Source organism: Rhinoderma darwinii, chromosome 2, assembly GCF_050947455.1.
Source record: "Rhinoderma darwinii isolate aRhiDar2 chromosome 2, aRhiDar2.hap1, whole genome shotgun sequence".
Lineage (NCBI taxonomy): Eukaryota > Metazoa > Chordata > Amphibia > Anura > Rhinodermatidae > Rhinoderma > Rhinoderma darwinii.
This window is the reverse complement of record NC_134688.1, coordinates 59,061,697-59,089,488: the sequence shown is the minus strand read 5'-3', so window position 1 is coordinate 59,089,488 and position 27,792 is coordinate 59,061,697. Positions and strand designations below refer to the sequence as shown.

General features: G+C 43.8%; 1 protein-coding gene across 1 annotated transcript in view; it reads left to right on the top strand.

The window, feature by feature from the left end:
• The first annotated feature begins 7,805 nt into the window (after window positions 1-7,805).
• URAD (ureidoimidazoline (2-oxo-4-hydroxy-4-carboxy-5-) decarboxylase) overlaps window positions 7,806-27,792 on the top strand; it is a 47,200-nt gene continuing 27,213 nt past the window's right edge. The window contains exon 1 of the mRNA XM_075850022.1: window positions 7,806-8,026. Within this exon, the coding sequence (XP_075706137.1) occupies window positions 7,852-8,026 (175 nt within the window). The 5' untranslated portion in view covers window positions 7,806-7,851. The remainder of the gene's footprint in view (window positions 8,027-27,792) is intronic.

Below are 27,792 nucleotides of genomic sequence, written 5' to 3'. Positions count from 1 at the left end.
TGATATTCTTTCCCGTGACATATTGTACTTTTTTTTTTTATTATTTATGTTTGTTCAATACAATATAAAATGCTATACGAGTAAGGAATAAAGAAAATACAACTATAAACATACTTTTACATTTTCCTCCTACTCCCACCCCACCATCCTCCCCACCCTCTCAAGACAGATCTTGGTTGAAGAGAACAAAAAGTGCAAAAATTATTACCACTCCCCCCAATAGGTTTTACGGTGTTTGCCTTGATTATAGATTTTCTCATATTTCATTATAATTTTCACATTATTTATCCAAGCATTAACCTCCGGTGGGGAGCTAGATATCCACTTTCTAAGGCCTCATGCACACGACCGTAGCCGCGTGCACGGCCGTGATTTTCGTGTCGGCCGGCTGCAGAGTGACAGCCGCGAGCCGCCCGCAAATCGCGGGACATGCACATGGCCGCCGTCATTGTTTTCAATGAGCCCGGACCGCAGAAGATGTCCGTAATAGGACATGCCCGTTCTTTCTGCGGTGCGGGTTCCCGGGCCATGCACGGACCGTAAAAACTACGGTCGTGTGCATGGCCCCATAGAAAAGAATGGGGCCGCAATTCTCCCGTGGATTTTCGGGGGAATTGCGGCCGCAAAAACACGTTCGTGTGCATGGGGCCTAACTATTAGTAATTTTGCAATAAATAATAGTTTTATTAGTCCACATTTTTTTTACTTACAAATGTTTAATTCGGAATCATCACCCAGCAATACCAGTTGTGGTTGAAACACTATATCTGGATCTATTTTTTCCCAAAAAATGTTAAAGATTCTATCCCAGTAATTAGCAATCTTAACCCCTTCCCGCTCCTTGACGTACTATTACGTCATGGCAGCTGTATCGTTCGCGCTCCATGCCGTAATAGTACGTCTCGGGAGTAACGGCCGTTTCGGCCGTCCTCCCGACACATACAGGAGCTGTGACGCTGCTGTCTTGTTCAGCAGCTGTCACAGCTCCTACAGCGGGGACCGATCGCTGTGTCCCCGCTGATTAACCCCTTAAAAGCCGCGTTCTATAGAGATCGCGGCTTTTTAGGGGTTAAGCTGCCATCGCCGGCCTGCTACGCGATAGCGGCCGGCGATGGTGACTATGGCAACCGGACACCAAACAATGGCGTCCGGCTATGCCATAGACGGAAGCCTAGTGGGTCCTGACAACGTCAGGACCCACTATGCTTGCTGTCAGTGAGTAGCTGACAGTTCTAATACACTGCACTACGCATGTAGTGCAGTGTATTAGAATAGCGATCAGGGCCTCCTGCCCTCATGTCCCCTAGTGGGACAAAGTAATAAAGTAAAAAAAAAGTTAAAAAAAGATGTGTAAAAATAAGAAAATAAAAGTTTTAAAAGTAATAAAAGTAAAAGTCCCACTTTTTCCCTTATCAGGCCTTTATTATTAATAAAAATATATAAACAAACAAATAAACTATACATAATTGGTATCGCCGCGTCCGTAACGGCCTGAACTACAAAATTATTTTGTTATTTATCCCGCACGGTGAACGCCGTAAAAAAAAAAATTAATAAACCGTACCACAATCACAATTGTTTGGTCACTTCACCTCCCAAAAAATGGAATAAAAAGAGATCAAAAAGTCGCATGTACCTAAAAATGGTACTGATGGAAAATACAGTTCGTTACGCAAAAAATAAGTCCTCGCACGGCTTTATTGATTGAAAAATAAAAACGTTATGGCTCTTAGAATAAGGTAACACAAAAAGTGAATGATTGTTTACAAAACGTATTTTATTGTGCAAACGCCATAAGACATAAAAAAAAACTATAAACATCTGGTATCGCCGTGATCGTATCGCCCCGCCGAATAAAGTTAATATATCATTTATAGCGCACGGTGAACGCTGTAAAAAAAAAAGTATACAAAAACAATAGTAGAATTGCTGTTTATTAGTCACCACGCCACCTAAAAATGGAATAAAAACTGATCAAAAAGCCGCATGCACCCCATGAAAACTACAATGGATTCCTCAAGGGGTCTAGTTTCCAAATTGGGGTCACTTTTGGGGGGTTTCCAATGTTTTGGCACCACAAGACCTCTTCAAACCGGACATGGTGCCTAATAAAAAAGAGGGCTCAAAATCCGCTAGGTGCTCCTTTGCTTCGGAGGCCGGTGCTTCAGTCCATTACCGCCCGAGGGCCACATGTGGGATATTTCTCTAAACTGCAGAATCTGGGCAAGAAGTAAAGAGTTGCGTTTCTCTGATAAATCCTTTTGTGTTATAAAAAAAATGGTATAAAAAGAGTAAATGTCACCTCTACTTTGCTCTAAATTTCTGTGAAACACCTAAAGGGTTCATAAACTTTCTAAATGCTGTTGTGAATACTTTGAGGGGTCTAGTTTCTAAAATGGGGTGTTTGATAGGGGTTTCTAATATATGGGCCCCTCAAAGCAACTTCAGAAATGAACTGGAACCTAAAAAAATAAATAAATGAGGCAATACTTCGCTTCTTACATTATACTGATAATGAGCCGTGCCCACTCCGAGATGACCCCAGTTTTGACCGTTTGTATAAACGGAGACCCCTATTAGACCGTTCCAGTGCCCGGTTTTCCCAAGCATACACCCCCGAGAAGTGTTTTTCTATTGATGAGTCCCTGGTACATTTTAAAGGGAGGGTTCAATTCCGCCAGTACCTGCCAGGTAAGAGGGCAAGGTATGGCGTGAAGATGTATAAGCTGCGAGAGTGCATCAGGGTATACCTACAGATTTAGGATATATGAAGGAAAGGCCACCCCCAAACCAGACTGCATCCTGGACTACAATAGGTACATGGGAGGGATGGACTTGTCAAATCAAGTCCTGAAGCCCTACAGCGCCATGCGGTGAGGTATAAGAAGCTGGCCGGGCACATCATACAGATGGCTTTGTACAATGCGTATGTGCTACGTCGATGTGCAGGCCAGAGGGGAACTTTCCTGGAATTTCAAGATCTAATCTTTAGGGTCCAGGAAGGGGGGGCGCATCGTACCAGGGCAACACTTTCCAGGAGAAGGTCCCCAAACCGGTGGAAAGGGAAAGAGTCAAAAGAGGTGCAGAGTCTGCTATAAGAGGGGGATAAGGAAGAACACAATATACCAATGTGACACGTGTCCCGAAAAACCAGGGCTCTGTATAAAAGATTGTTTTAAAATGTATCATACATCCCTTGATTTTCAATTTACCCTGATGCACTCCGCACAGCTTACCCCCCTCATCTTTCCCTTCTGAGCCCTGCCGTATGCCCAGGCAGCTGATAACAGCCACATGTAGGGTATTGTCGTACCCAGGAGAACCCACATTACAATTTAAGGGGTGTATATCTCCGGTGGCGCATGCTGGGCACACTATATTGGACACTGAAATGGCATATACATATATAAAATTGCAAATCTCACACTGCACCATCTGCTGCGCATTATCTTTTACACAGTACCTGTGGGGTCAAAATGCTCACTACACCTCTAGATGAATGTCTTAAGGGGTGTAGTTTTTAAAATGGGGTCACTTCTCGGGGGTTTCAACTGTACTGGTACCTCAGGGGCTTCTGCACACATGACTTAGCACCAGAAAAGCTCCAGTAGGCCAAATGGTGGTCCTTTCCTTCTGAGCCCTCCCATGGGCCCAAAGGGCAGTTTATCACCACAAATGGGGTATTGCCGCACTAAGGACAAATTGGGCAACAAAATGGGGTATGTTGTTCCTTGTGAAAATAAGAAATTTTGATCAAAAATGACATCTTATTGGAAAAAATATCATTTTTTTCATTTCACAGCCCAATTCAAATAGGTGCTGTGAAAAAACTGTGCGGTCAAAATGATAACAAAAACCATAAATGAATTCCTTGAGGGGTGTAGTTTCCAAAATGGGGTCACTTCTGGTGGGTTTCCATTGCTTTGATACCTCTGGGGCTCTGCAAATGCAACATGGCACCCGAAAACCAATCCAGCAAAATCTGGACTCCAACAAACACATAGCGCTCCTTTCCGTCTGAGCCCTCCCATGGGCCCAAACGGCAGTTTATCACCACAAATGGGGTATTGCCGCACTAAGGACAAATTGGGCAACAAAATGGGGTATGTTGTTCCCTGTGAAAATAAGAAATTTTGATCAAAAATGACATCTTTTTGGAAAAAATATAATTTTTTTCATTTCACAGCCCAATTCAAATAGGTGCTGTGAAAAACCTGTGCGGTCAAAATGATAACAAAAACCATAAATGAATTCCTTGAGGGGTGTAGTTTCCAAAATGGGGTCACTTCTGGTGGGTTTCCATTGCTTTGATACCTCTGGGGCTCTGCAAATGCAACATGGCACCCGAAAACCAATCCAGCAAAATCTGGACTCCAACAAACACATAGCGCTCCTTTCCGTCTGAGCCCTCCCATGGGCCCAAACGGCAGTTTATCACCACAAATGGGGTATTGCCGCACTAAGGACAAATTGGGCAACAAAATGGGGTATGTTGTTCCCTGTGAAAATAAGAAATTTTGATCAAAAATGACATCTTATTGGAAAAAATATAATTTTTTTCATTTCACAGCCCAATTCAAATAGGTGCTGTGAAAAACCTGTGCGGTCAAAATGATAACAAAAACCATAAATGAATTCCTTGAGGGGTGTAGTTTCCAAAATGGGGTCACTTCTGGTGGGTTTCCATTGCTTTGATACCTCTGGGGCTCTGCAAATGCAACATGGCACCCGAAAACCAATCCAGCAAAATCTGGACTCCAACAAACACATAGCGCTCCTTTCCTTCTGAGCCCTCCCATGGGCCCAAACGGCAGTTTATCACCACAAATGGGGTATTGCCGCACTAAGGACAAATTGGGCAACAAAATGGGGTATGTTGTTCCCTGTGAAAATAAGAAAATTTGATCAAAAATGACATTTTATTGGAAAAAGTATCATTTTTTTCATTTCACAGCCCAATTCAAATAGGTGCTGTGAAAAAACTGTGCGGTCAAAATGATAACAAAAACCATAAATGAATTCCTTGAGGGGTGTAATTTCCAAAATGGGGTCACTTCTGGTGGGTTTCCATTGTTTTGATACCTCAACGCCTCTTCAAACCTGGCATGCTGCCTAAAATATATTCTAATAAAAAAGAGGCCTCAAAATGCACTAGGTGCTTCTTTGCTTCTAGGGCTTGTGTTTTAGTCCACGAGCGCAGTAGGGCCACATGTGGGACATTTCTAAAAACTGCAGAATCTGGACAATACATATTTAGTAGTGTTTCTCTGGTAAAACCTTCTCTGTTACTAAAAAAAAATTGAATAAAATTGAAATTCAGCAGAAAAAATGAAATTTGCAAATTTAATTTCCACTTTGCTTTAATTCCTGTGAAATGCCTGAAGGGTTAAAAAACTTTCTATATGCTGTTTTGAATACTTTGAGGGGTCTAGTTTTTAAAATGGGGTGTTTTATGGGGGTTTCTAACACATAGTCCCCTCAAATCCACTTCAGAACTGAACTGGCACCTTCAAAAAAAGGCTTTTGAAATTTTCTTAAGAATATGAGAAATTGCTGTTTATGTTCTAAGCCTTGTAACGTCCAAGAAAAATAAAAGAATGTTCAAAAAACGATGCCAATCAAAAGTAGACATATGGGAAATGTGAACTAGTAACTATTTTGGGTGGTATAACCGTCTGTTTTTCAAGCAGATGCATTTAAATTCTGAAAAATGCTATTTTTTGTAAATTTTCTCTAAATTTTGCAATTTTTCACAAATAAAGACTGAATATATCGACCAAATTTTACCACGAACATGAAGCCCAAAGTGTCACGAGAAAACAATCTCAGAATCGCTTGGATAGGTTTAAGCATTCCGACGTTATTACCACATAAAGTGAAATATGTCAGATTTGAAAAATGGGCTCTGAGCCTTAAGGCCCAAACTAGGCTGCGTCCTTAAGGGGTTAATATAGCATGTGCAAATAGTTTGCTTCCGCTGCACCACATCTGGGGCAGTTAGAAGCTTTATTAATAGAGAACTTACTTAAAAGGGCTGGCGTATAGTAAAGCCCATGTATCAAATTGAACTGAATAAGCTGATGGTTCATGCTTATCAATACTTTACAAATATTTAGAAATATTATGTTCCAGTAAAGAACACAATCGTTATTCAAATTCCTTCTCCCATTTTATAACGCAATTAAATTTTATTTTCCTTGACTTTATTTCCATCAGGGATTTATATAACCTGGAGAGAGGTTTTTTTTCACATTTGTATTCTCTGTTTTTTGTAAAAATCATCCATATGGTCTCTATTGAGAGGATTACAATCTTTGAATTTATCAAATGCGTACTTTTAATTGAATATAGGAGAATCTCTCCTTCTCCGTCAAGTCAAAATCAACTGATAATTTTTCCCATGCGACATATTGGACTTTAAATTAGTGGTAAAATTTGGTCGATACATTCAGTATTTGATTGTGAAAAACACCACAATTTTGCAAAAATTAGTATTTTTCTAAATTTAAATGTATCTGCTTATAAGACAAATAGTAATATCACACTAAATAGTTGCTAATTAACATCCCCCATATGTCTACTTTAGATTGCCATCGTTTTTTGAAAATCCTTTTATTTTTCTAGGACGTTACAAGGCTTAGAACGTTAGCAGAAATTTCTCACATTTTCAAGAAAATTTAAAAAGGCTATTTTTACAGGGGCCAGATCAGTTGTAAAGTGGCTTTGAGGGGCCCATACAATACAAACCCCCATAAGTCACCCTATTTTAAAAACTGCCCCCTCAAAGTATTCAAAACAGAATTTAGAAAGTTTCTTAAAGAGGCTCTGTCACCAGTGTATAAGTGCCCTATCCCCTACCTAATCTGATCGGCGCTGTAATGTAGATAACAACAGTGGTTTTTATTTTGAAAAACAATCATTTTTGAGCAAGTTATGAGCAATTTTAGATTTATGATAATTAGTTGTTAATGACCAACTGGGCGTTTTTTTACTTTTTACCAAATGGGCGTTGTAAAGAGAAGTGTATGACGCTGACCAATCAGCATCATACACTTCTCTTCATTCATGCCCACTTGTTTCACTTTACAGTGTGATCTCACGAGATCACGCTCTGACGGGACTTCCTCCCACAGGTTCTTAATCGGAGACATGGAAGACTGAACAGACATCGCATCCAGCCTTGCCAGGACGTTTATCCGAATCTGCAGTGGCTGGAGGCGATGTCTGTTCAGTCTTCCATGTCTCCGATGAAGAACCTGTGGGAGGAAGTCCCGTCACAGCGTAATCTCACGAGATCACGCTGTAAAGTGAATCAAGCTGGGCTGGAATGAAAAGAAGTGTATGATACTGATTAGTCACTGATTGGTCAGCCTCATACACTCCTCTTTACAACGCCCACTTGGTAAAAAGTTAAAAAACGCCCAGTTGATCATTAAGAAACTAATTAGCATAAATCTACAAATGTTCATAACTTGCTCAAAAATGATCGTTTTTCAAAATAAAAACCACTGTTGTTCTCTACATTACAGCACCGATCAGATTATGTGCAGTGACATTGGAGGGACACAGAATTTGGTTTCATGCTGTAGGAGTGGGTCTGTTTATCCATAGGAGTGAGTCCTCCATTTTGCATATATCTTCTAGATCTACGCTTATTTTTCTGCAGAGAATTTCTCCACACCTGGTAAGCATTGCCAGTGGACTTCAGATTCAGGATTTGGAAGAGTCAGTGACCCCGGTTCCACTCACGGCTCCATGAGCAGTTAAAAATAAACTTATTAACTAAACATTAGACCCTGACTCCACTTGTCTGGAGGTGTTACACATATTCCCTGCCGCTGGGTCAGAAAGATGGATCTGCAAGCTGTAAACTCTATGAGCTATGAACAATTCCTGGACATTTTTGGTAATATCATTGAGAAATGTCCAATTATTACAGCCGCAGTGTGGTCCAGGCGGCCATTCTCAAGCTTCGGTGGGGTGGAGGACAGCGTTTATGATTTTATTGAATCCCTGCCAATATCAGGTAAGAATGGGGACTCTTTTGTTTCTTGCATAGAAGAGAAAACTACTTAAAGGGACTCTGTCACCAGTTATTAATTCCCTATCTCCTAACTAATCTAATAGGCACTTTGCTGCTGATAACTACAGTGTGATTTGTTTAAAAAACTAAGTTTATTATTTTAAAAGTGGTGTTAATTTTTATTCATATGATAATGTGACTCTAATAGCCAAATGGGAGGTGACTCTTTCTTTTCACTCTGGGCGGTGCAATGTTTTCTGTATGACGCTGTCCAATCAGCATACAGCTTCTCCCCCTTCCCTGCCCAGTAACACAGCGTGATCTTATAGTATACAGCTTCCATTCCCAACTGCGTTTTCAACTGGTGATATCTCTGGCGATCCTGGTCTCATATGAAAGATTAGAATCTGATCTTTCATATGACACTGATCACACACAGATATGGCTGTTTGAAGTGATCCCCCTCCCCTCCAGCCTCAGTCTCTCACACTGTGTGAAGCAGCTTCATGCTGATAGGACAGGGTCAGAGGCTGTGAGGTATCTGCGCCTCAAGAGAATCGCTGACACCCACTTGTCTAATGAAGGCTCATTTACATATTTAGAAAAAAGCTCATAACTTTTAATATAATAAACATTTTGGGACCCAATTTTCACTAGTATTATCAATGTGACAGTGCCTATTAGATTAGCTAGGAGATTGGGCATTACTAAACTAGTGACAGATCCTCTTTAAAGGGAATGTGTTGCCAAATAATTATTTTTTTTAAGTAACTTACTTATTTCTATTATATTTTTAACGTTTTTTTGCTGTATTTTTTTTTCTTCCACAAGGTGGAAAGTATTAAAAATTAAATAATAATTAAATAATATTGCCACCAGAGGGAGCACTTCCCAGAATTACAGCAAGGTAAATCAGACAAAGAAGCCTGACCTATAGCTGCTGTAAATGTGGGAGGGAGACTCACCCCATCCCTATTTTTGGCTACAAGCCAGGAAAAGGTGTCTTTAAAGAGAACCTTTCACCTGCCCATACATGTGCAGTTGAGTGCAGCATGTAATGGGAAGGGCTGCACAAAACCTGGGGCACTTTACATTTTTTTCCTATCTTCCTCCGCTATTTAGATATCGGTGCCATTATATTTGGCGCCCGTTATTTAAATAACCCCCTAAACTGTCAATGGGGCGTGTAATGGCAAGGGGATATGTAACATGGCTGTGACACTGTCCAATCAGCTATGGACAGTATCACAGCAAGAGCTGGAGAGAGGAGAGCGTGTGCACGCGCACGCTCCCACTCTTCAACTCTCGGCAGACAAGGACAAGACTGATCTCTCGCAAGAGATCACACAGTCTTGTACTTGTCTGCCGAGCTGGCAAGGGGGCGTGTAATGGCAAGGGGCATGTCACTGCTGCGGACTGTGCAAGTGCAGGAGAGAGGAGAGCGCGCATGCGCGCGCACGCTCTCACTCTTCAGCTCTCGGCAGACAAGGATAAGACTGTCATCTCTTTCGAGAGATCACAGTCTTATACTTGTCTGCCGAACTGGCAAGGGGGCGAGAGCAAGGGGTCCTCTCTGCCGAGAGCTGAAGAGTGAGAGCATGTGTGCGCACACGCTCTCCTATTTCCAGCTCTTGCTGTTATAATGTCCGTAGCTGATTGGACAGTGTCACAGCCATGTTAAACGCCATGTTAAACGCCCCCTTGCCATTACACTCCCCATTGACAGTTCAGGGGGTTATTTAAATGTCGGGCACCGATATCTAAATAACGGAGGAGGGTAGAAAAAAAATTGAAAGTGCCCCAGGGTTTTTGCAGCCCTGTCCATTACATGCTGCACTCAGCTGCACATGTATGGGCAGGTGAAAGGTTCTCTTTAAGTTGCTAAGCAGTGTCCAGCTCCCATTTTGGGAGGGTTTTTGGCAGAAGCTACAGGACACATCAAAAGGCTAAGAAAGATGAAAGTCAAGAGCGACGACTGTGGTGAATGACTTTTCAATTGACAGGTTCACACGGCGTGTATTTGACTCGGTTTTTGATGCATTTTACGTGCCAAAAAATACAGCAAACGCTTGATTAAGATTCCCATTTACATCAATGGTAAAGTGCACGTTAGTACATACAACATAATTTTTTATGCGTTGCGGAAAAAAGAAACGTTATGTCAATTCTTTGGCCCGTAAAGCGCCCCAAATATTCCCATAATCAATGGGACTCCTAATTACGTGCCAAAAAACTTGCAAAAAGCACGCACAAAACTTGTAAAAAGCCCCTTGAAAGACGTGTCAAAAAACACTTGATTAAACTTCCCATTTACATCAATGGGAAAGTGCGCCGCTAGTACATACAATACAAGTGTCCTGTCAATTCTTTGACACGTAGAGCGTGCTAAATGTTCCCATAGTCAATGGGACTAGTAATTACTCAAAATGCAAAAAAAAACACGTAAGAAACGCAAGTGTATTTTACACGTCTACGCGTCGGGTTTTTTTGAGTGGCGTGTTTATATTGCGGTGCCGGGAGAAGGCAGAAGTTGCTGTAGGTTTTATTTTTTATATTACTAACTTTATTTTTTTATCTTGCAGGTTCTGCTCCACCGTTTGGACTATGTCGTAGATACGCTAGACTACTTCGATGATCTACGTTTTGTTTGAAATAATAAAATGGTTAACGAGGGTTGTGCGGGGGGAGTTTTTATTTGAATTAAAAAATATTTTCTTAGAATTCAAACAGTGCGGTTTTGCCTAAAACCACATCGAAAAAATTGTGCTAAAAACGCATGCGCTGTTCGATGTGGTTTTCGACCGTGCGGGAAAGACGCGGCAAAACTGCACTGTTTGAATACACCCTTAGTCCCTGTTCACAGAGTTTTTTGCAGGCAGAAAAAAAAATGTGCCTCAGAATTCCTTCAGGAATTTTGAAGCCGATTTTAAACTGCCTTCACTATTTTTCTGCCCGTTCTTTTTTCCCCGTGAGCGGTCAAAAGCCACCCGGGAAAAAAACGCCTCTGCCTCCCATTGAAATCAATGCGGTGATATTTCAGGGGTTTTATGGCACTGATTCCGACGTGATTTCCGCATCAATATCAGCGCCAGCAAGCTCTGTGTGAACAGGGAGTTATACCTCTGTTTTTTAATACTTTATTACCCCCCTAATAATGGCAGTTGTCTATTAGACGACGTCCAATACTAACGCGGGGCTTAGTGTTAGCCAGTAAAAAGGCTGCAACTAACCATTATGACCCCAGTACCCACCTCCAACGTTTAAAAAAATAAAAATAATACATTTACGAAAAAACGATATGGGGTCGACCCCCCATTTTCATAACCAGCCAGATACAATAAAACAGCCGAAGCCTAGCATTACCAGGGTGGGAGGGTCATGGTTTTTGGCTCTTCCCAGCCTCATAATACCAGTCTGCGGCCACCCCAATGCCTGGCCGTCACTATAGATGGTCAGGTACTGGATGGTACCCGGCTCTTCCCGATACCCCTGGTGGCGGTGGGTACCGGGGTAATAATGGGGTGGTTAGTTGCAGCCTTTCTACTGGCTAACACTAAGCCCTGCCTTAGTAATGGACGTAGTCAGACAGACAACTGCCATTACTAAGGCACTAATAAAGTATTAAAAAAAACACAGAGACATAAGAAAATAATTTTTTATTGAAATAAAAACTCTCCCACACAATCCTCTTTCACCATTTTATTTTTTTTTAAAAAGTAGATCATCGAAGTAGTCCAGTGAATCTACAACATAGCCCAAACGGTCCAGTGGAACCTGCAAAACAAAAAAAATAAAGTTAGTAATATGCCGCTGCTTCATTCCTTGCTTCTACTGTGAATCGCCATGTAGTTACACGGCGGTTCACAGAAGGAGCAAGGAATGACGGAGCAGCAGTTTTGAAGGAACAACGGTGAGCACCGCTGCACCGTCGAGCACCCCCCACACACACACACACTAACCCCCCCAAACATGCAACCGCGCCACACACAGACCCACACACACAAAACAATGCATGCACGCACACAACTTAGCTGCATGTTTGGGGGGGGGGGTTGTGTGTGTGTGTGTGTGTGGGGGCACTGATCCTACAAAAGAGCTGATAAGAGGCTGTGAAGGATCAGCGGCGCTTGTGTGCCGCTAATTCTTCATAGCCGACAATCAGCTGTTTTGAAGAAACCTCTGCCCGCACACGCACGTACACACGCACGCGCACACGAACACACCTTACCTGCAGCCGGATATTCTCCAAAATGGCGCCGGCTTTCCCCCTACAAACCAGCTTCTATGCTGGGTCGCTCTGAGCTGCACATGCGCAGTACAGAGCGAGACGGCAGAGGCAGAGGATGTAATGAACGGGTCCTGTTCGTTATGTCCTATGCCCTGTGGCTGCCATATTCCATCTGTGTATGAGTCGTAAAGTAACACATACACAGATGAAATAAAACATGGCAGCCCCCAGTGAATTCAAAAAGTGTTAATTAAAAAAATAACACTTTATGTGAAAAAATAAATTAAGTACATATAAAATTTTATTAAATAAAAACACATAAATTAATTTAAAAAAAAAATTCTTGACACCTTTCCTTTAAGGCTCTATTCACACTGCGTGTGTGGTACATGCTCGGCGTATATATCGGAAAAAACTATTGACACATACTGCCCAATGACACACTGTATAGCCTATGGACATGTTCGGTGTATGCGCTGAATGTGCACCAGAAATGTGGTGTGAACAGAACTCGATTCAGCATCTAATAATCTGGGTGATCCAACTGTTGGGGACTCAAATTAGCCTCATCAGAATCTCACAAGATTGTGGAAAAGGTAGACTGAGTACGAATGAAAAATTCTCATCTATACATTACGATCTCCAAGACGTAAGGATCTATGCTATATTTTTATCGACCTTATGTCAACATAATAAGCCTGTGATTGGCTGCAGCGGCGGTCACATGGGATGTAGCGTCATCACAGAAGGATGACACACAGACTCCTAGGTAAGTTTAATATATTTTTTGTTTTCTGAGATGCGTTTTATGCGGTGGAATCGCTGCGAACCGGCTGCAAAAGACGGAGCAACTGCTATTTGATGCGGGATTTACATCCCATTATATTCAAAGTGGCAATCCCGTAACGAATATGCATAGTTTACGTAAATACAATTGACATGCTGCGGAATAACACTCAGCACCGTAGGTCAATTTCTGAGCCGTATTTACGCAGTGTGTGAATGAGATTTGTTTTATTTCATCCACTTTGCTGCTACTGTATTTCCTGCGTATTTTCCGCAATGAATTCCGTTGCGGAAAACCTGCAGTATTTACGCAACGTGTGAACTAGCCCGAAGGCGAAGATCACACACAGTTTTGATGCAGTTTTTTCTATACCAAAACACAGCAGTGGACACAAAAGAAAGGAGATGTATCATTCTTTACATTATACCTTTACTTGCTTTTGATTCTATTTCTGGAATTGGCTCGAAAGCTGAGCCAAAAACTGCTGTGTGAACCTGTCCTAAGGCTGTAATAACACACGCAGTTTTTGGTGCAGTTTTGATGCCCTTTTTTTGGGCCAAAGCCGGAAGTTGATTCAAAAGGAATTGGAAGTATGAAAGAAGGACTTGTACGTCTCTTTCCTGCGGGATCAACTTCTGGCTTTGGCTCAAAGAACTGCCACAAAATTTCCATGTGTTTCCAGCTTATACAATTCCTCCATGTCACAGCCAGGCACAACTAAAGCAGCTCTCCACAGTGAGGACCTACCAAAAAGCACCCCACATATTCATTTTCAGACCCTTCACATGGCTTATTTTTAGCCGTTTTCAGGCCGTAATCGTCCCCGAAAAATTTTCTGAAAATACGGAGGCTGCATGCCCCCAAACATTTGCCCATTGTTTTCAATGGGAAAAATGGCGTTTCGTTCCCACAGGGAGATTTTGTTACGCCCCGTAAAAAAAAGTGCATGTCACTTCTTCAGCCGTTTTTTGGAGCCGTTTTTGGAGCCGTTTTCCATTGTCTCAATAGAAAGACAGCTCCAAAAATGGCCGTAAAAAACGCTTGCTTAAAAAACGGCTTCTCCATATACTTACCATATACTTACCTTTAGGTTATGTTCACACATCGCGATTTGATGCAGAAGGGGTATAAATTGTTCCTTTATATTTTCCATTCCTTTTGAAATCACTCCTGGATTTGGCTAAAAAATCTGCACTAAATCGTGATGTGTGAACATACCCTTAGAATTCCTCCCTGTTCCTTAACCACTGCTGTTCAGGTCTTTCACCGCATCTGCTTACACTCTGGCATGATGACCTCATGTGAGTGGGCTCGCCAACCTCAGGCCGCTGCGATGATGTGTTGACCACAGTAATGTCACTACAGAGGGTCGTGATTGGCTGGCTTGCTTATGTGAATGTTTATATTGGTGGCCATAGACATAAGATAGCTGTTGGCTCCTTCACTCGGATTAAGGGCAGATTCAGACGAACGTTGCGTTTTTGCGCGCGCAAACAACGCAGCGTTTTGCGCGCGCAAAAAACATTTGACAGCTGCGTGTGTCATCCGTGTATGATGCGCGGCTGCGTGATTTTCGCGCAGCCGCCATCATAGAGATGAGGCTAGTCGACGCCCGTCACTGTCCAAGGTGCTGAAAGAGCTAACTGATCGGCAGTAACTCTTTCAGCACCCTCGACAGTGAATGCCGAACACAATATCGAGAAACCTGTTAAATAAAAAGAAAAAGTTCGTACTTACCGAGAACTTCCCTCCCGGCCGTTGCCTTGGTGACGCGTCCTTGGTGACGCGCCTCTCTTGACATCGGGCCCCACCTCCCTGGATGACGCGGCAGTCCATGTGACCGCTGCAGCCTGTGCTTGGCCTGTGATTGGCTGGAGCTGTCACTTGGACTGAATTGTCATCCCGGGAGGTCAGACTGGAGGAAGAAGCCGGGAGTTATCGGTAAGTCAGAACTTCGTTTTTTTTTCAGGTTCATGTTTATTGGGATCGGTAGTCACTGTCCATGGTGCTGAAACAGTTTAACTCTTTCAGCACCCTGGACAGTGACTATCTCCTGACGTCGCGTACCGGAATTTTTTTGCCGAGTTCGGCCAAAACGAGTTCAGCCGAACCCGGTGAAGTTCGGTTCGATTGTCCGGGTTCGCTCATCTCAAAGACACTCCATTTGGATGTTTGGAAACAGAAAAGCACGTGGTGCTTTTCTGGTTACATTCATCCTTTTGACAGCTGGTGCGCTGTTTCAGTCGGTTCGCACGGAAGTGCTTCCGTGCGACCTGCGTGGTTTTCACGCACCCATTGACTTCAATGGGTGCGTGATGCGCGAAATACGCGGAGATATTGAACCTGTCGCGTTTTGTATGCAGCGAACAAACGCTGCGCACAAATCACGCACTGTTTGAACTGCCCCATTGACTTCTATAGGGCTATGCGTGGCGCGCGAAAATTACGCGGCCTGCACGCACGAAAATCACGCTCGTGTGAATCCCCCCTAAAGGCTATGTACACCTTTGAAATCGTCTTTTGTTTTATTTTTTATATAAATGTGTGTTTGGTGCAACTGTCAGGTCCGTACATCAGGGAAGCTCCTTTCTCCCTGTCATTTCACACCGAATAACCACCTCTGTAAATTGAAAGCTGAAGGCATGCCTGGAAAGAAGTAAACCAGTCAGAAATGTTTGGTACACAACTTCCCTTGATCAGACAAAGAGAGAACTGAACTTTATTCAGAACAAAGAAACACACAGAGAAGACACATGCCCCTCCCTATAGATGTGGGACTTGCTTAAATCCCATTGGCTCCTCAGCTGTAAGTTTTCCTGTACATTCTTCTGCACACTCCTCTTTGCATTCCAGGGGGCGGTGTCTTCCAGAGGCGTGTTATGCAGGCTCTTTGTGCTCCATGAATCCAATCTCTTTGTGTAATATACTGAATATATATATATGTAAGGATAATATTTTTCAAACAATATACATGGTAATGATCCCTGACACAACTTTCTAAATACTATTTATTATTTTTTTTTACTTTTTCAGGTACAGCTGCTTTATATCCTGTATACAGAGCAGCTGCATCTTGCTCTAAACCCTGAATCCATCAGGTCAGTGGGACTAACGGGTTCAGTGTCAGCGGGTCTTGAGTGTCTCTGACACGCAGGATCGAGCTGCTACCGATCACATCTAAGTTTATAACTTAGGCTGGGTTCAAACGACCACATTAACGTCCGTAATGGACGGACGTATTTCGGGCGGAAGTCCCGGACCGAACACAGTGCAGGGAGCCGGGCTCGTAGCATCATAGTTATGTACGATGCTAGGAGTCCTTGCCTCTCCATGGAACTACTGTCCCGTGCTGAAAACATGATTACAGTACAGAACAGTTGGACGGAGGCTCCGCTAGCAGCCGCTATGGCTGCTACAGCGCGACGCCACTGAACACTACGGCAGAGCAGGGAGGTATCTCCCCGCTCTGCCATTAAACAAAAGACATGTATCCCCTATCCACAGGATAGGGGATACATGTGTGATCGCTGGCATTGATAAGGAGAACGGGGGACTGAAAGTCCCCTGAAGTTCTCCATCACAAACCTCGGACTTCCGGGGTCTGTGTCGGCAGCTCCGTAGAAATGAATGGAGCGCCGGTCGCGCTTGTGCGCATGCGTGACCAGCGCTCCTTTCATTTTTATTGAGCTGCGCAGACGCCGGAAGTCAGAGGTTAGTCATGGAGAACTTGGGGGACTTTCGGTCCCCCGTTCTCCCTATCGCTGCCAGCGATCACACATGTATCCCCTATCCTGTGGATACGGGATACATGTCTTTTGTCTTTTCACACTGTAGGTCGCATTTTTTGGGGGGGGGTTGGGGACGCTGTATGGCATTCCCTACAGGGGGGGGCTGTATGGCATTCCCTACAGGGGGGGCTGTATTGCATTCCCTACAGGGGGGGCTGTATGGCGTTCCCTACAGGGGGGGGCTGTATGGCGTTCCCTACAGGGGGGCTGTATGGAGTTCCCTACAGGGGGGGGCTGTATGGCGTTCCCTACAGGGGGGGCTGTATGGCGTTCCCTGCAAGGGGGGGCTGTATGGCGTTCCCTACAGGGGGGGCTGTATGGCGTTCCCTACAGGGGGGCTGTATGGCGTTCCCTACAGGGGGTGCTGTATGGCGTTCCCTACAGGGGGTGCTGTATGGCGTTCCCTACAGGGGGGGGGCTGTATTGGCGTTCCCTACAGGGGGGGGCTGTATGGCGTTCCCTACAGGGGGGGCTGTATGGCGTTCCCTACAGGGGGGGCTGTATGGCGTTCCCTACAGGGGGGGCTGTATGGCGTTCCCTACAGGGGGGGGCTGTATGGCGTTCCCTACAGGGGGGGCTGTATAGCGTTCCCTACAGGGGAGGGCTGTATGGCGTTCCCTACAGGGGGGGGCTGTATGGCGTTCCCTACAGGGGGGGGGGCTGTATGGCGTTCCCTACAGGAGGGGCTGTATGGCGTAGCCGCCATCATTATGACACTGTTTTTATGTTTGCAAACAGAAAAGCATGTGGTGATTTTCTGTTTTCATTCATTTATTTGACTGCTGTTGCGCTAATCACGCGCGGCACCCGGAAGTGCTTCCGTGTTGTGAGCGCGATTTGCACGCACCCATTGACTTCAATGGGTGCGTGCAGCGCGAAACACGGGCAAATATAGGACATGTCATGAGTTTCACGCAGCGCACACACGCTGCGTGAAATTCACTGACAGTCTGAACGGCCCCATTCATTAACATAGGTCCGTGCGACGCGCGTAAAAATCACGCGCGTAGCACGGACGTAAAACACGTTAGTGTGAATAAGCCTTAAAGTCATGTTAAAATCACGGCGTGGTTCCACTCTCCTAGGGAGTCATGCATCCATCAGCCCCAGTGGGCCCACTTTCCTATGTTAACACTGAGGGTATGTTTACACGGCCTATTTTCAGCCGTTTTTCGGGCCGTAAACGACCAGAAAAATTAAAAAAAATACGGGTGCTGAACGCCTCCAAACATCTGCTCATTGATTTCAATGGGAAAAACGGTGTTCCGTTCCCACAGGGCACGTAAAAAAACCCTCGTAAAAAGAAGTGCATGTCACTTCTTAAGCCGTTTTTTGGAGCCGTTTTTCATGGACTCAATAGAAAAACAGCTCCAAAAGCGTCCGTAAAAAACGCTGCAAAAAATGCAAGTTGCTTAAAAAATGGCTGAAAATCAAAGGCTGTTTTCCCTTTTACGGCCGATTTTGGTTTGCCGTGTGAAAATACCCTTAGGGTATGTTCAAACAGAGTGTTTTCAGACATTTTTCGGGCCATAAACGTCCCAAAAAACGGCTGAAAAATCAGAAGCAGAACGCCTTCAAACATCTGCCCATTGATTTCAATGGGAAAAACGACGTTCTGTTCCGACGGGGCGTTTTTTACACGGCCGCGTAAAAAAACGCCTGCAAAAAAGAAGTGCATGTCACTTTTTGGGACGTTTTTGGAGCCGTTTTTCATTGACTCCAGAAACGGCCGTTAAAAATGCTGCAAAAATCGTGACTTTGATTAAAAAACGTCTGAAATTCAGGAGCTGTTTTCCCTTGAAAACAGCTCCGTATTTTGAGAAGTTTTTTATTTTGTGTGTGCACATACCCTTAGGGTATGTTTACATGCTTAACAAAAAACAGCTGAAAATACAGAGCTGTTTTCAAGGGAAAACAGCTCCTGAATTTCAGAAGTTTTTTAAGCAGCTTGCGTTTTTTGTGGCGTTTTTTATGGCCGTTTTTGGAGCTGTTTTTCTATTGAGTCAATGAAAAACGGCTCCAAAAACGTCCTAAGAAGTGACATGCACTTCTTTTTACAAGGTGTTTTTTTACGCGTCCGTTTTTAAAAATGGCATGTAAAAAAACGCCCCGTGGGAACAGAACGCCGTTTTTCCTAGTGAAATCAATGGGCAGATGTTTGGAGGCGTTCAGCCCCCGCATTTTTAGCCATTTTTCAGGGCATTTACGGCCAAAAAGCGGCTGAAAATAGCCAGTGTGAACATACCCTTAGGTTAAATGGCCGGTATCTGAGTTTTTTCTGATGCTGGCGATTATAGCGGATGTGCAGCCGTTAATCACAGCCTTACTCCTGCGGGTTATCTCACAACCACAAATGCAGCCCCCATGAGATCAGCATGATGTTAAGCCAAACAAAAGGCAAACAGTAAGGCCCCATGCACACGACCGTGCCCGCAATCACGGCCGGCGATTGCGGGCACGGCCGGCCGCTGACTGACAGCCGCATTTTCGGGCCGTGCTCCCATACAAAGTATGGGAGCACGGCCCGCAAAATGCGAAAGAACGGACATGTTCCATAATTCCCGGAACATTTCCACGGCACGGACACCCTTCCGTAGTGCTACGGAAAGGTGTCAGTGTTCAATGAAAGTGAATGGCTCCGTTTTTGCGGACCGCAATTGCGGTCCGCAAAAACGGAGGTTTTTTACGGTCGTGTGCATGGGGCCTAAGGGTATGTTCACACAGCAACATCCAATACGCCTGAAATTACGGAGCTGTTTTCAGGCGAAAACAGCTACTGAATTTCAGACGTAATTGCTCGTACTCGCGTTTTTCGCGGCGTCAATTACGGACGTAATTGGAGCTGTTTTTCAATGAAAGTCAATGAAAAACGGCTCCAATTACGTCTCAAGAAGTGACATGCACTTCTTTGATGCGGGCGTCTTTCTACGTGCCGTCTTTTGACAGCGGCGCGTAAAAAAAAAAGCCTGTGTGCACAAAACATCATAACCCCATTGATTTCAATGGGCAGATGTTTGCAGGCGGTTTGGAGCCGTATTTTCGGACGGAATTCGAGGCGTAAAACGCCCAAATTACGTCCGTAAATAGGGTGTGACGTCAGAACGGGACCCCCAACGCAGATGTGAACGAAGCCTAAGAAGATTAGCACTCTATTGATGTCAATGGAAATAATAAAGAGGAAGAACATATCAATTTATTTATTGATGAGATGACTATCAATAATCTGATTCTGCAGTATCTACCTAGAACACTAGGTGTCACTCTTACTCTATCATGAATTTATATGGTACATTTAACCGACGCTCAATCCCTATATAAATAAATTCTGCGACTTTGTAATATACTTTTATTTCAATTTCTCAACGCTTTCAATATCTTTGTTTGTTGTCAGTGAATGAGAACACTTGTTTCTATTCAGAGGCTGTGTGCATACCTAGTCCTGCCCTCAGCTGGACAATTGTATCCAGTATAGACAATGTTCTGTGTGATAAAAAAAAACCTGGACTGGGGACTGATACATTGTAGCAAAACAACCACAAGACGTGCGCTGCTGATGTACTTCGCTGGCAGAGCATTGCCTAGACCGCATACAAATGTCTCCACTTCTCAGCTGAGAGCAGGACTAGTTGTAGAACGTTTTCATCTATACACTGACTAAGGCTTCATGCACACGACCGTAGTGTTTTTCTGGTCCGCAAATTCCAGGACCGTGTTCCGCGAAATGTCCTCCGCAGTTCATCCGTATGTAATCCGCAGTTCATCCGTATGTAATCCGCAAAATGCGGATAAAAAAAAAAAAGCCTAGGTAAAACAGGATGACAACAGAACTCATTCCCGGTCGTCGCCTAGCAACACTTCCGCAAATCCGCAAACTGCGGTTGACACACGGAGGTGTACCCGCATTTTCCACGGGCCCATTGACTTCTATGGGCATGTCCGCATCGAATTTGCGGGCCGTAATAAGACATGTCCTGAGTTTCTGCGGCACGGATTTGCGGACATGCGGAGACACGTGAAAACACGGATAGTGTGTATGGGCCCATAGAAATGAATGGGTCCGCAATTCTCCCGTGGATTTGCGGGGGAATTGCAGACGCAAAAACACGTTCGTGTGCATGGGGCCTAAGCTTTATCTACATAAAACCGGAAAACCCTTTTTTTTTTTTTTTCTGAATTTAGTCCTACTCAGCGTATATAGCACTAATGTTGTATCCCACGGCACCACTCTGATGGTTTCTATTCTTTTTCCCCTCATCCACTGCAATTCCTGGTAATGCAGATAGGTGGCGCTCTGTGTTCAGGAAGCCAATGATGTGTAATGCAAATCAAAGTAGCTCCTTGGATATTTATTTATTTTTTAAATGGAAATGGCTGGCAGAGAGAATTAGACATACAATGAGCTGCAGCATCAGATAGCAAATTAAAGGTGAACCCGAATAAAAAGCAATAATCACCCCCCCCCCCCCCCCACACTAAGTACCTGGCAATCCCACCTCTTTGACTGGAGGGGTTTAGAGATTGGTAGAATCAATTGACCAGGGTCAATATTTGCAACAAATCAGAGGGACTTTTTAAAAAAAATAAAAATAAATAAGATTCGCTTATTTCTAGAGGGCTCCCATAGACATTTCTTTACCAAGGGGGAGATGATTTCAGGTTCGTTGTCCTCCTTCCACAATGAGCAAGGTGAGAAGAGGTAATTATAGGGATTATGTGTTTTTAGACAGCTCCTTCTAAAAGTAAGGCCCTGTTCACACTGAGTTTTTTTTTTTGTTTTTTTTGCTGATTTTGACACAGAAAGTGACAATAAGCAGATCACAAAGTGTGCCCCTGCTGGAACCCCCCTGTTCAGCTGTAATCTGTGGCCAAACCTAAGGTTGGCCATACATTTTAGACAGCTCTTCTTTCCGACTCCCTAACATGCATGCTTGGCTCAGTCGAGTGTGCACGTGTTCTCAGGGAGAAAGTCGCTGCCAGACGAGTCTCTCCCCCAATATCTCGACTTGAAGTCGACATACATCTGTGTATGGTTACCTTAACAGTGAGCGTATAATATCCCTGCAGCGCCACCACAGGGAGAAATGAAGCTTTACACAGTACTCATTCATATCAATGGGTTGTCCGTGTAATACAGGACAGGACAGGTCCTCCAGAGCAGGAGACACTCTTTCTTACCACTCTCCACTCTGTCCAAGAGATGAGGATCCTGAACAGGGGACCCCCTCTATTAACTCAGCATTCATATTGACCCACAACAATGTAATGTATGTAAAGGCAGCCCAACTGTCCCCCGATGTCTGATGTTGGGGAAAACTGGGTCCCGCATGTTGGATTTTAACAATCACTCGTTTTTTTTAACCAGGAGCGGCATATCCGCTTCTTCCTATAGCAATAAGAAAAAATATTTTTGTAAACTCCCAAGTGCTACTGGAGGGAACTGGGTGGTGGAGACCTCTGGGTATTTTCCCATTTTTGGCACTCCCTATATTTGGCCCAACATGTGGGTCCTGAAAGCTCTGTTAAACAGGACCTGTCCTGACATGTCTGTTTTAGTGAAAAACGTTATTCCCCATAAAATAACAATTATGGAGCATATTTTTCTTAGAACTCTGCATTGTGTTATTCCTCTGTTATTCCTCCTGGAAATGTATAAATAAATTGACAACTGGGTTTTACCATTCCCCTCATCTGGGTTTTACCATTCCCCTACACAGTCTGAGACTGTGAGCACTGATTGGACAGTGTCAGACTCTAGGGACTCGCCCCTTTGACAAGGGGAATGATACATTTCTAGGAGGAATAACAGAACAACTGCACAATGCAGAGTTGTAAGTAAAGATGCTCCAGAATTATTTTCTATATGGGGAATGCAGGTATTTACAAAACAGACGTGTCAGGAGAGCTGACAGCAAGAGAAGCACTATAAGTAGGCCGTGACTTATGATAGTTGCACAAGGATGTAATCCTACTGGAGAAACGATATCATACTTTTGTAAAGTGCATAGATCCTATAGGGTGTGACCTCATAGTACATGGTTGTGAGCTCAGATATAACGCTTGCACAGGGCTCATGAGCTTCAAGCTGTGTACAACGGAGCTCTATTGGGGGTACTCACATATTTAATAGGGGGTTGGTGTTATAACCCAGGTTGACAGGTGTTGTAGTTGTATGGGCTGATTGTATCCATTACCAACAATTGATTACATCCCGGGCAATTACTTAAGTTAATGTTTTCTGGTTGTCCCCGTGCTGGCTTCACGCTGCGCTGATTTAGCGTAAGTACTGCCATAAAATTGATTGTGACCGGCCACTTACTGAACACGGCTCAGGCATGACGGAATATACAGTTCATTGTCTCATGTGTGAATATATCACTAGAGGTGACAGAAGTAGAAACGTTGTATAGCACAATCCACATGCAAGTTGCTGGATTACTAATAGGGGGAAATGTCTAATGTGCTAAAAATTTACTTCAAATCAAATAAATCCTAAAATATTTCATTTTGTAATGTGATTATAAATGACCAGATACAATGGGAAAGGGTCCACAAGCTTTCAGGGGATTGTGGGGTAGTGATGAGAAGTGGGGTCAGGTTATACCAGTATTATTATAAGAATATTACTCACACCAATGAACATCAGTGGATTTTTAGATTTTTTTTTTTTTGCAGTTTCATTAAGGGGTTACCCCAAATGGACAATGGCTTCTCAAAAGTAACTCACCCCTGAGTCCATATGACTCACATGTCCTTCTACTCCTACAAAACCCTGCGATCAGTTGTTATGACTGTGAAAAGCTGGGGATGGCCATACATTACCCCCGTGGGCTACTGTAAGGCAAATGTAGTATTACACAGCACCTAATAAATAAATAGGCAACCATGAGGTACATAGTCTCGGCAGGTCCTCCAGAGTGGAAGACAATCAATGCAGCATCTTGCCTGTTTGGCAAATAGTGGTGGGGTCCTGAGCAGGGAAACCCCCCACCGCCTTCATGATATACATATTCCCAGCATGTGGGCAAGGGCCGTCTAGTGTCTAAGGGCATTGTTAGTGTCTTAAAAGATCAGGGGCACAAGCGCCAAGACATATGTTTATCCCCTCCAAAAAAAATATGATATATACTGTATATATTATTTCTATCGGAGACAGCATATCTATAAAACGACGTCCCCTATAGTTACACCACTGGGTAGATTTGGATACATTGTCTCAGCAGACAGTATCAGACATGATAGGACTAGATACAGCGACTCATTAGACGGTATCACACATGAAAGGCTTATATACAGTGTCCCAGCAGTCAGTATTACACATGATAGGTTTAGATACAGGGTCCCACGTACAGTCTAATCAAAGACACCTGTAGATAGTGTCACACAGAGTGCCCGCTGTAGATAATGCCACACCTCCCTCTTCTAGTTGGGGCCCCCCAAACCAGTAAAAAAAATTGTATTCACCTAGCCCCATTCCCACGGCGAACTGAGCAGCACGATCTCACAGCCTCGCCATTCCTGCAGCCGATGAGACACCGAGACGAGACCCTTGCTTAGTCCGGCATTATTCAGTGACGACATCATGCCAGCCTGCGGAGGGAGCATCTTATAGGCTGCAGACCTAACGTGGCCTGTAGCCTAGTCAATGGCAGGGCTGGGAGCAATTAGCTCCCTGCTCCGCCATAGTATTCAATTGTATCTGCATCCTGAGGACGCAGATACAATTGAATGTGGCAGTCACCCAGGGATCTGGGGCAAAGGGCCAATAGTCTGGAGCCCCAGGTGCCTGGTGCTAGCGACGCCACTGGTCCAGACCTTTTAATGGACCACTTTTCCTAAATGTGCATCTGTGTCTGCATTATTTTAAGCCTACACAGGGCATGTCCACTTTAAAGAATATGGTGCATGCTACAGTAGTATAATAGACCGGCACACGGGTATTCGTAAATCTCCTCCAGTAAAATTGCTGTAAATCCTTTTTAATTATCCACAGGCAAAATAATGTATTTCATGGAAATCCACCAAACATGGCTGTTTTGTAGTACATGGAGGGTTAATAATCTGCTCTGACTAGACAGGTAAGTTGCTAACAAATAACCAGTGATTAACCTTTGTGCATGAAGCAATAAACCCTCTAATGCCGTTGGTGTCCTGTGTCATTGTGTTACTTTGAACTAAAGGCTGCTGCTGCTGCATGGATTTTACTCATTTCTGAACTCTTTCTCCACTTTCTTCCTTTGGGGACGATATAAAGGATGAGCGCTTCATACTATATCTACTGGTGGTATTACAGAAGATCTTTATTAGTGATAAATTAAAGCATAACTCTACTTAAAACCTGAAAATTCAGCTGTGATTGCTGTTCACTCCAATATCCCATTCTCCAATCTGTAACATTTACAAAGGTCGGTAGCGGAGATATGAGGAGTTGTTTGGTAAAGTCATCAACTCATTATCTGACCTCTAACCCAGTCCAATTTCTGTCCATATACACCCAGTTTACTTTGTGCCCCCAACACAGTATTATTCCCCCAGAGTGCCCCGCATACAGTACCATGTCTCAGTAGTGCCCCCCCCCCACAGTATCATGCCCCACAGCGTCTCTACACAGTGTAATGTCCTATTAGTGCCCCACACACAGTGTAATGCCCCACACACAGTATAATGCTCACAGAGTGCCCCACACACACAATATAATGCACCCATAGTGCCCACAACACACAATCTCAAACATCACTGCATAGCGCCTGTCTGCACCAAGTCGCTCGCGGCCGATGTCACAGTGTGATGTTGGAGCAGGGAGTTTATGGCTCCCTGCTCCACCTCTGGTTTCCACTGTATCCGTGTCCTGAGGGCATTGATACGTTGAAACAATGACACGTTGCCGGCTGCCCAAAACAGGCGGACACCGCCCAGAATCCGGTTCTGTCCTGCTTCATCCGGGACAATTGGGAGGTATGCATAGAGAGAACGCAACCACAAACCGAAATGTTCCTTCATGGACAGGCAGCATGTATAGCAAAATCAGCTCTAGACTTTGAGGACCCCAGTTTCTGACAGCACCACCTAAGGACATTATCTTGATGGCCTATACTCCACCCATACAAAACATGGTCACATCCACTTTTACTGCACCATAAACTTTGTTATTATTGCACACACAGAACATATCATCAATAAGGTCTAACGGGCTGTTTGTTAATCAACCTATAAGAATTATCAATAACAGTAACTCATGGGATTCTCTCCTTTTAGACCTTTGAGGACCATTATTGTGTCAGAGCCTGGGCCCATCGGATGATAATCTGGCACTCTGGCAGGCCATATATTGGTGTTCACATAGCACTAGATCTCTGAGGTGCTCGAGATAGGGCCCAAACCCAGTTGAGATGTGTAAAGCACACTCTTGGAAAGTGAAAAATTATTTTTTATTTTGTTGTTATATCGCGCCATATACAGCGGCCAGCCGCTATTCTACGACAAGCGCCAGCATACTTCTAATCAGTCCCCAGAATGGCTCAGTGCCTGATGAAGGTCTTGCGACCGAAACGTTGCACTAAGCCACTGGCATCACAGAGAAAAACAAAATAAAAATAAAAAATTCACTTTCCAGGAGTGTGCCGAATACTTCTTTACACAACTCTGGCAGGCCAGTCAGACAGTTGGAGCCCCATCAAGTACCTTACCTTCTTGGACCCCTATGATGGTCACATAGGAGGAAAATAAATAATGTGATTAACTGCAGTTATGTCTGAAGTTTCAGGTATTGAGAGGAGGTAAACTTTAAAGTGAATGTCCACCTTTTAACACCATTTCATTTTTAGGTCCAAAATTCTGTGCTGATTAATTTCTTAAGATATCTTTATAAATGCCGGAGCTTTGTTTTTCTGATACCACGCTCCAAATCCCCCATGTAGACATATCATTAAATAATATATTCTTATTGCCTGCCGTCTCCACTAGAGGTCACTTAGGAGCTCAATAATAAAACCATAAGAACCGGCAGAATTTTGGGATTTGGAGCTGTGTATCAGAAAAACAGAGCTCCAAATTCTATAAAGATAGATCAAAAAATTAGCCACAATTTTGGACCTAGTTTAAAAAAAATCGTGATCAAGGGTACAAATCCAATTTAAATACTTCAATTATTTGTAAGAGAACACAGAATAAACTTATATTGCCCAATTGAGACTCCAGCATTTCTCCTTTTAGCCTGTTTCTGTATTATAATGTCACTAACTAAAAGATGATGGCGCTATATAAATAAGAGGGGGTCTGTGTTACAGCTGTAAACTGAGCAAGTGTGAAAAATGTCTCGGATGACTAAAACAGCATTGAGGCACTTTTATCAAATAATGCAAAAAATAACTATTGAAGGACGTGCGCCATTTTTGTCCTATTTTTTTGCACTTCACGCATCCCTCCATAGACTCTAGTCTATGGAGGATGCGTGATAGTGCATTCCGCAGTGGTGTAGCGCGGATGCACCCCGGATGTGAAAAACAGCAGTTTTTCATGTCCGAAGTTTCATACGCTCGTGTGAATCTAGCCTAACACAGTGTATCAGTTTTACCTGGAATATTCCTTTCAGTGGGCCTTTACATGTAAGGCCTTGTTCACACAGAGTTTTTGAATTCCTTCACACTCGGAAATGAGGGAGGTTAGAAGCGGAACCGCGGCAAGAAAGGACATCTCGCTTTCTTTTTCCCGCGAGCGGCTGCCTCCCATTGAAATCAATGAGGGAGGGGGTGATTTTGGACGTTTTTTGGCGCTGATTCCGACGTGGTTTATGCGTCAAAGTCAGCGCCAAAAAACTCTGTGTGAACAAGGCCTAACAGTAGTGGTGCGGGAGAAAGCCAGACCACAACCGAACCTACCTTAATTTACGTGTCAGATGCCTGTAGGCACAAAGGGCTGAATTTATTAAGACTGGCATTTCACAGTTATGAAGAGACACATGCCTCTTAAT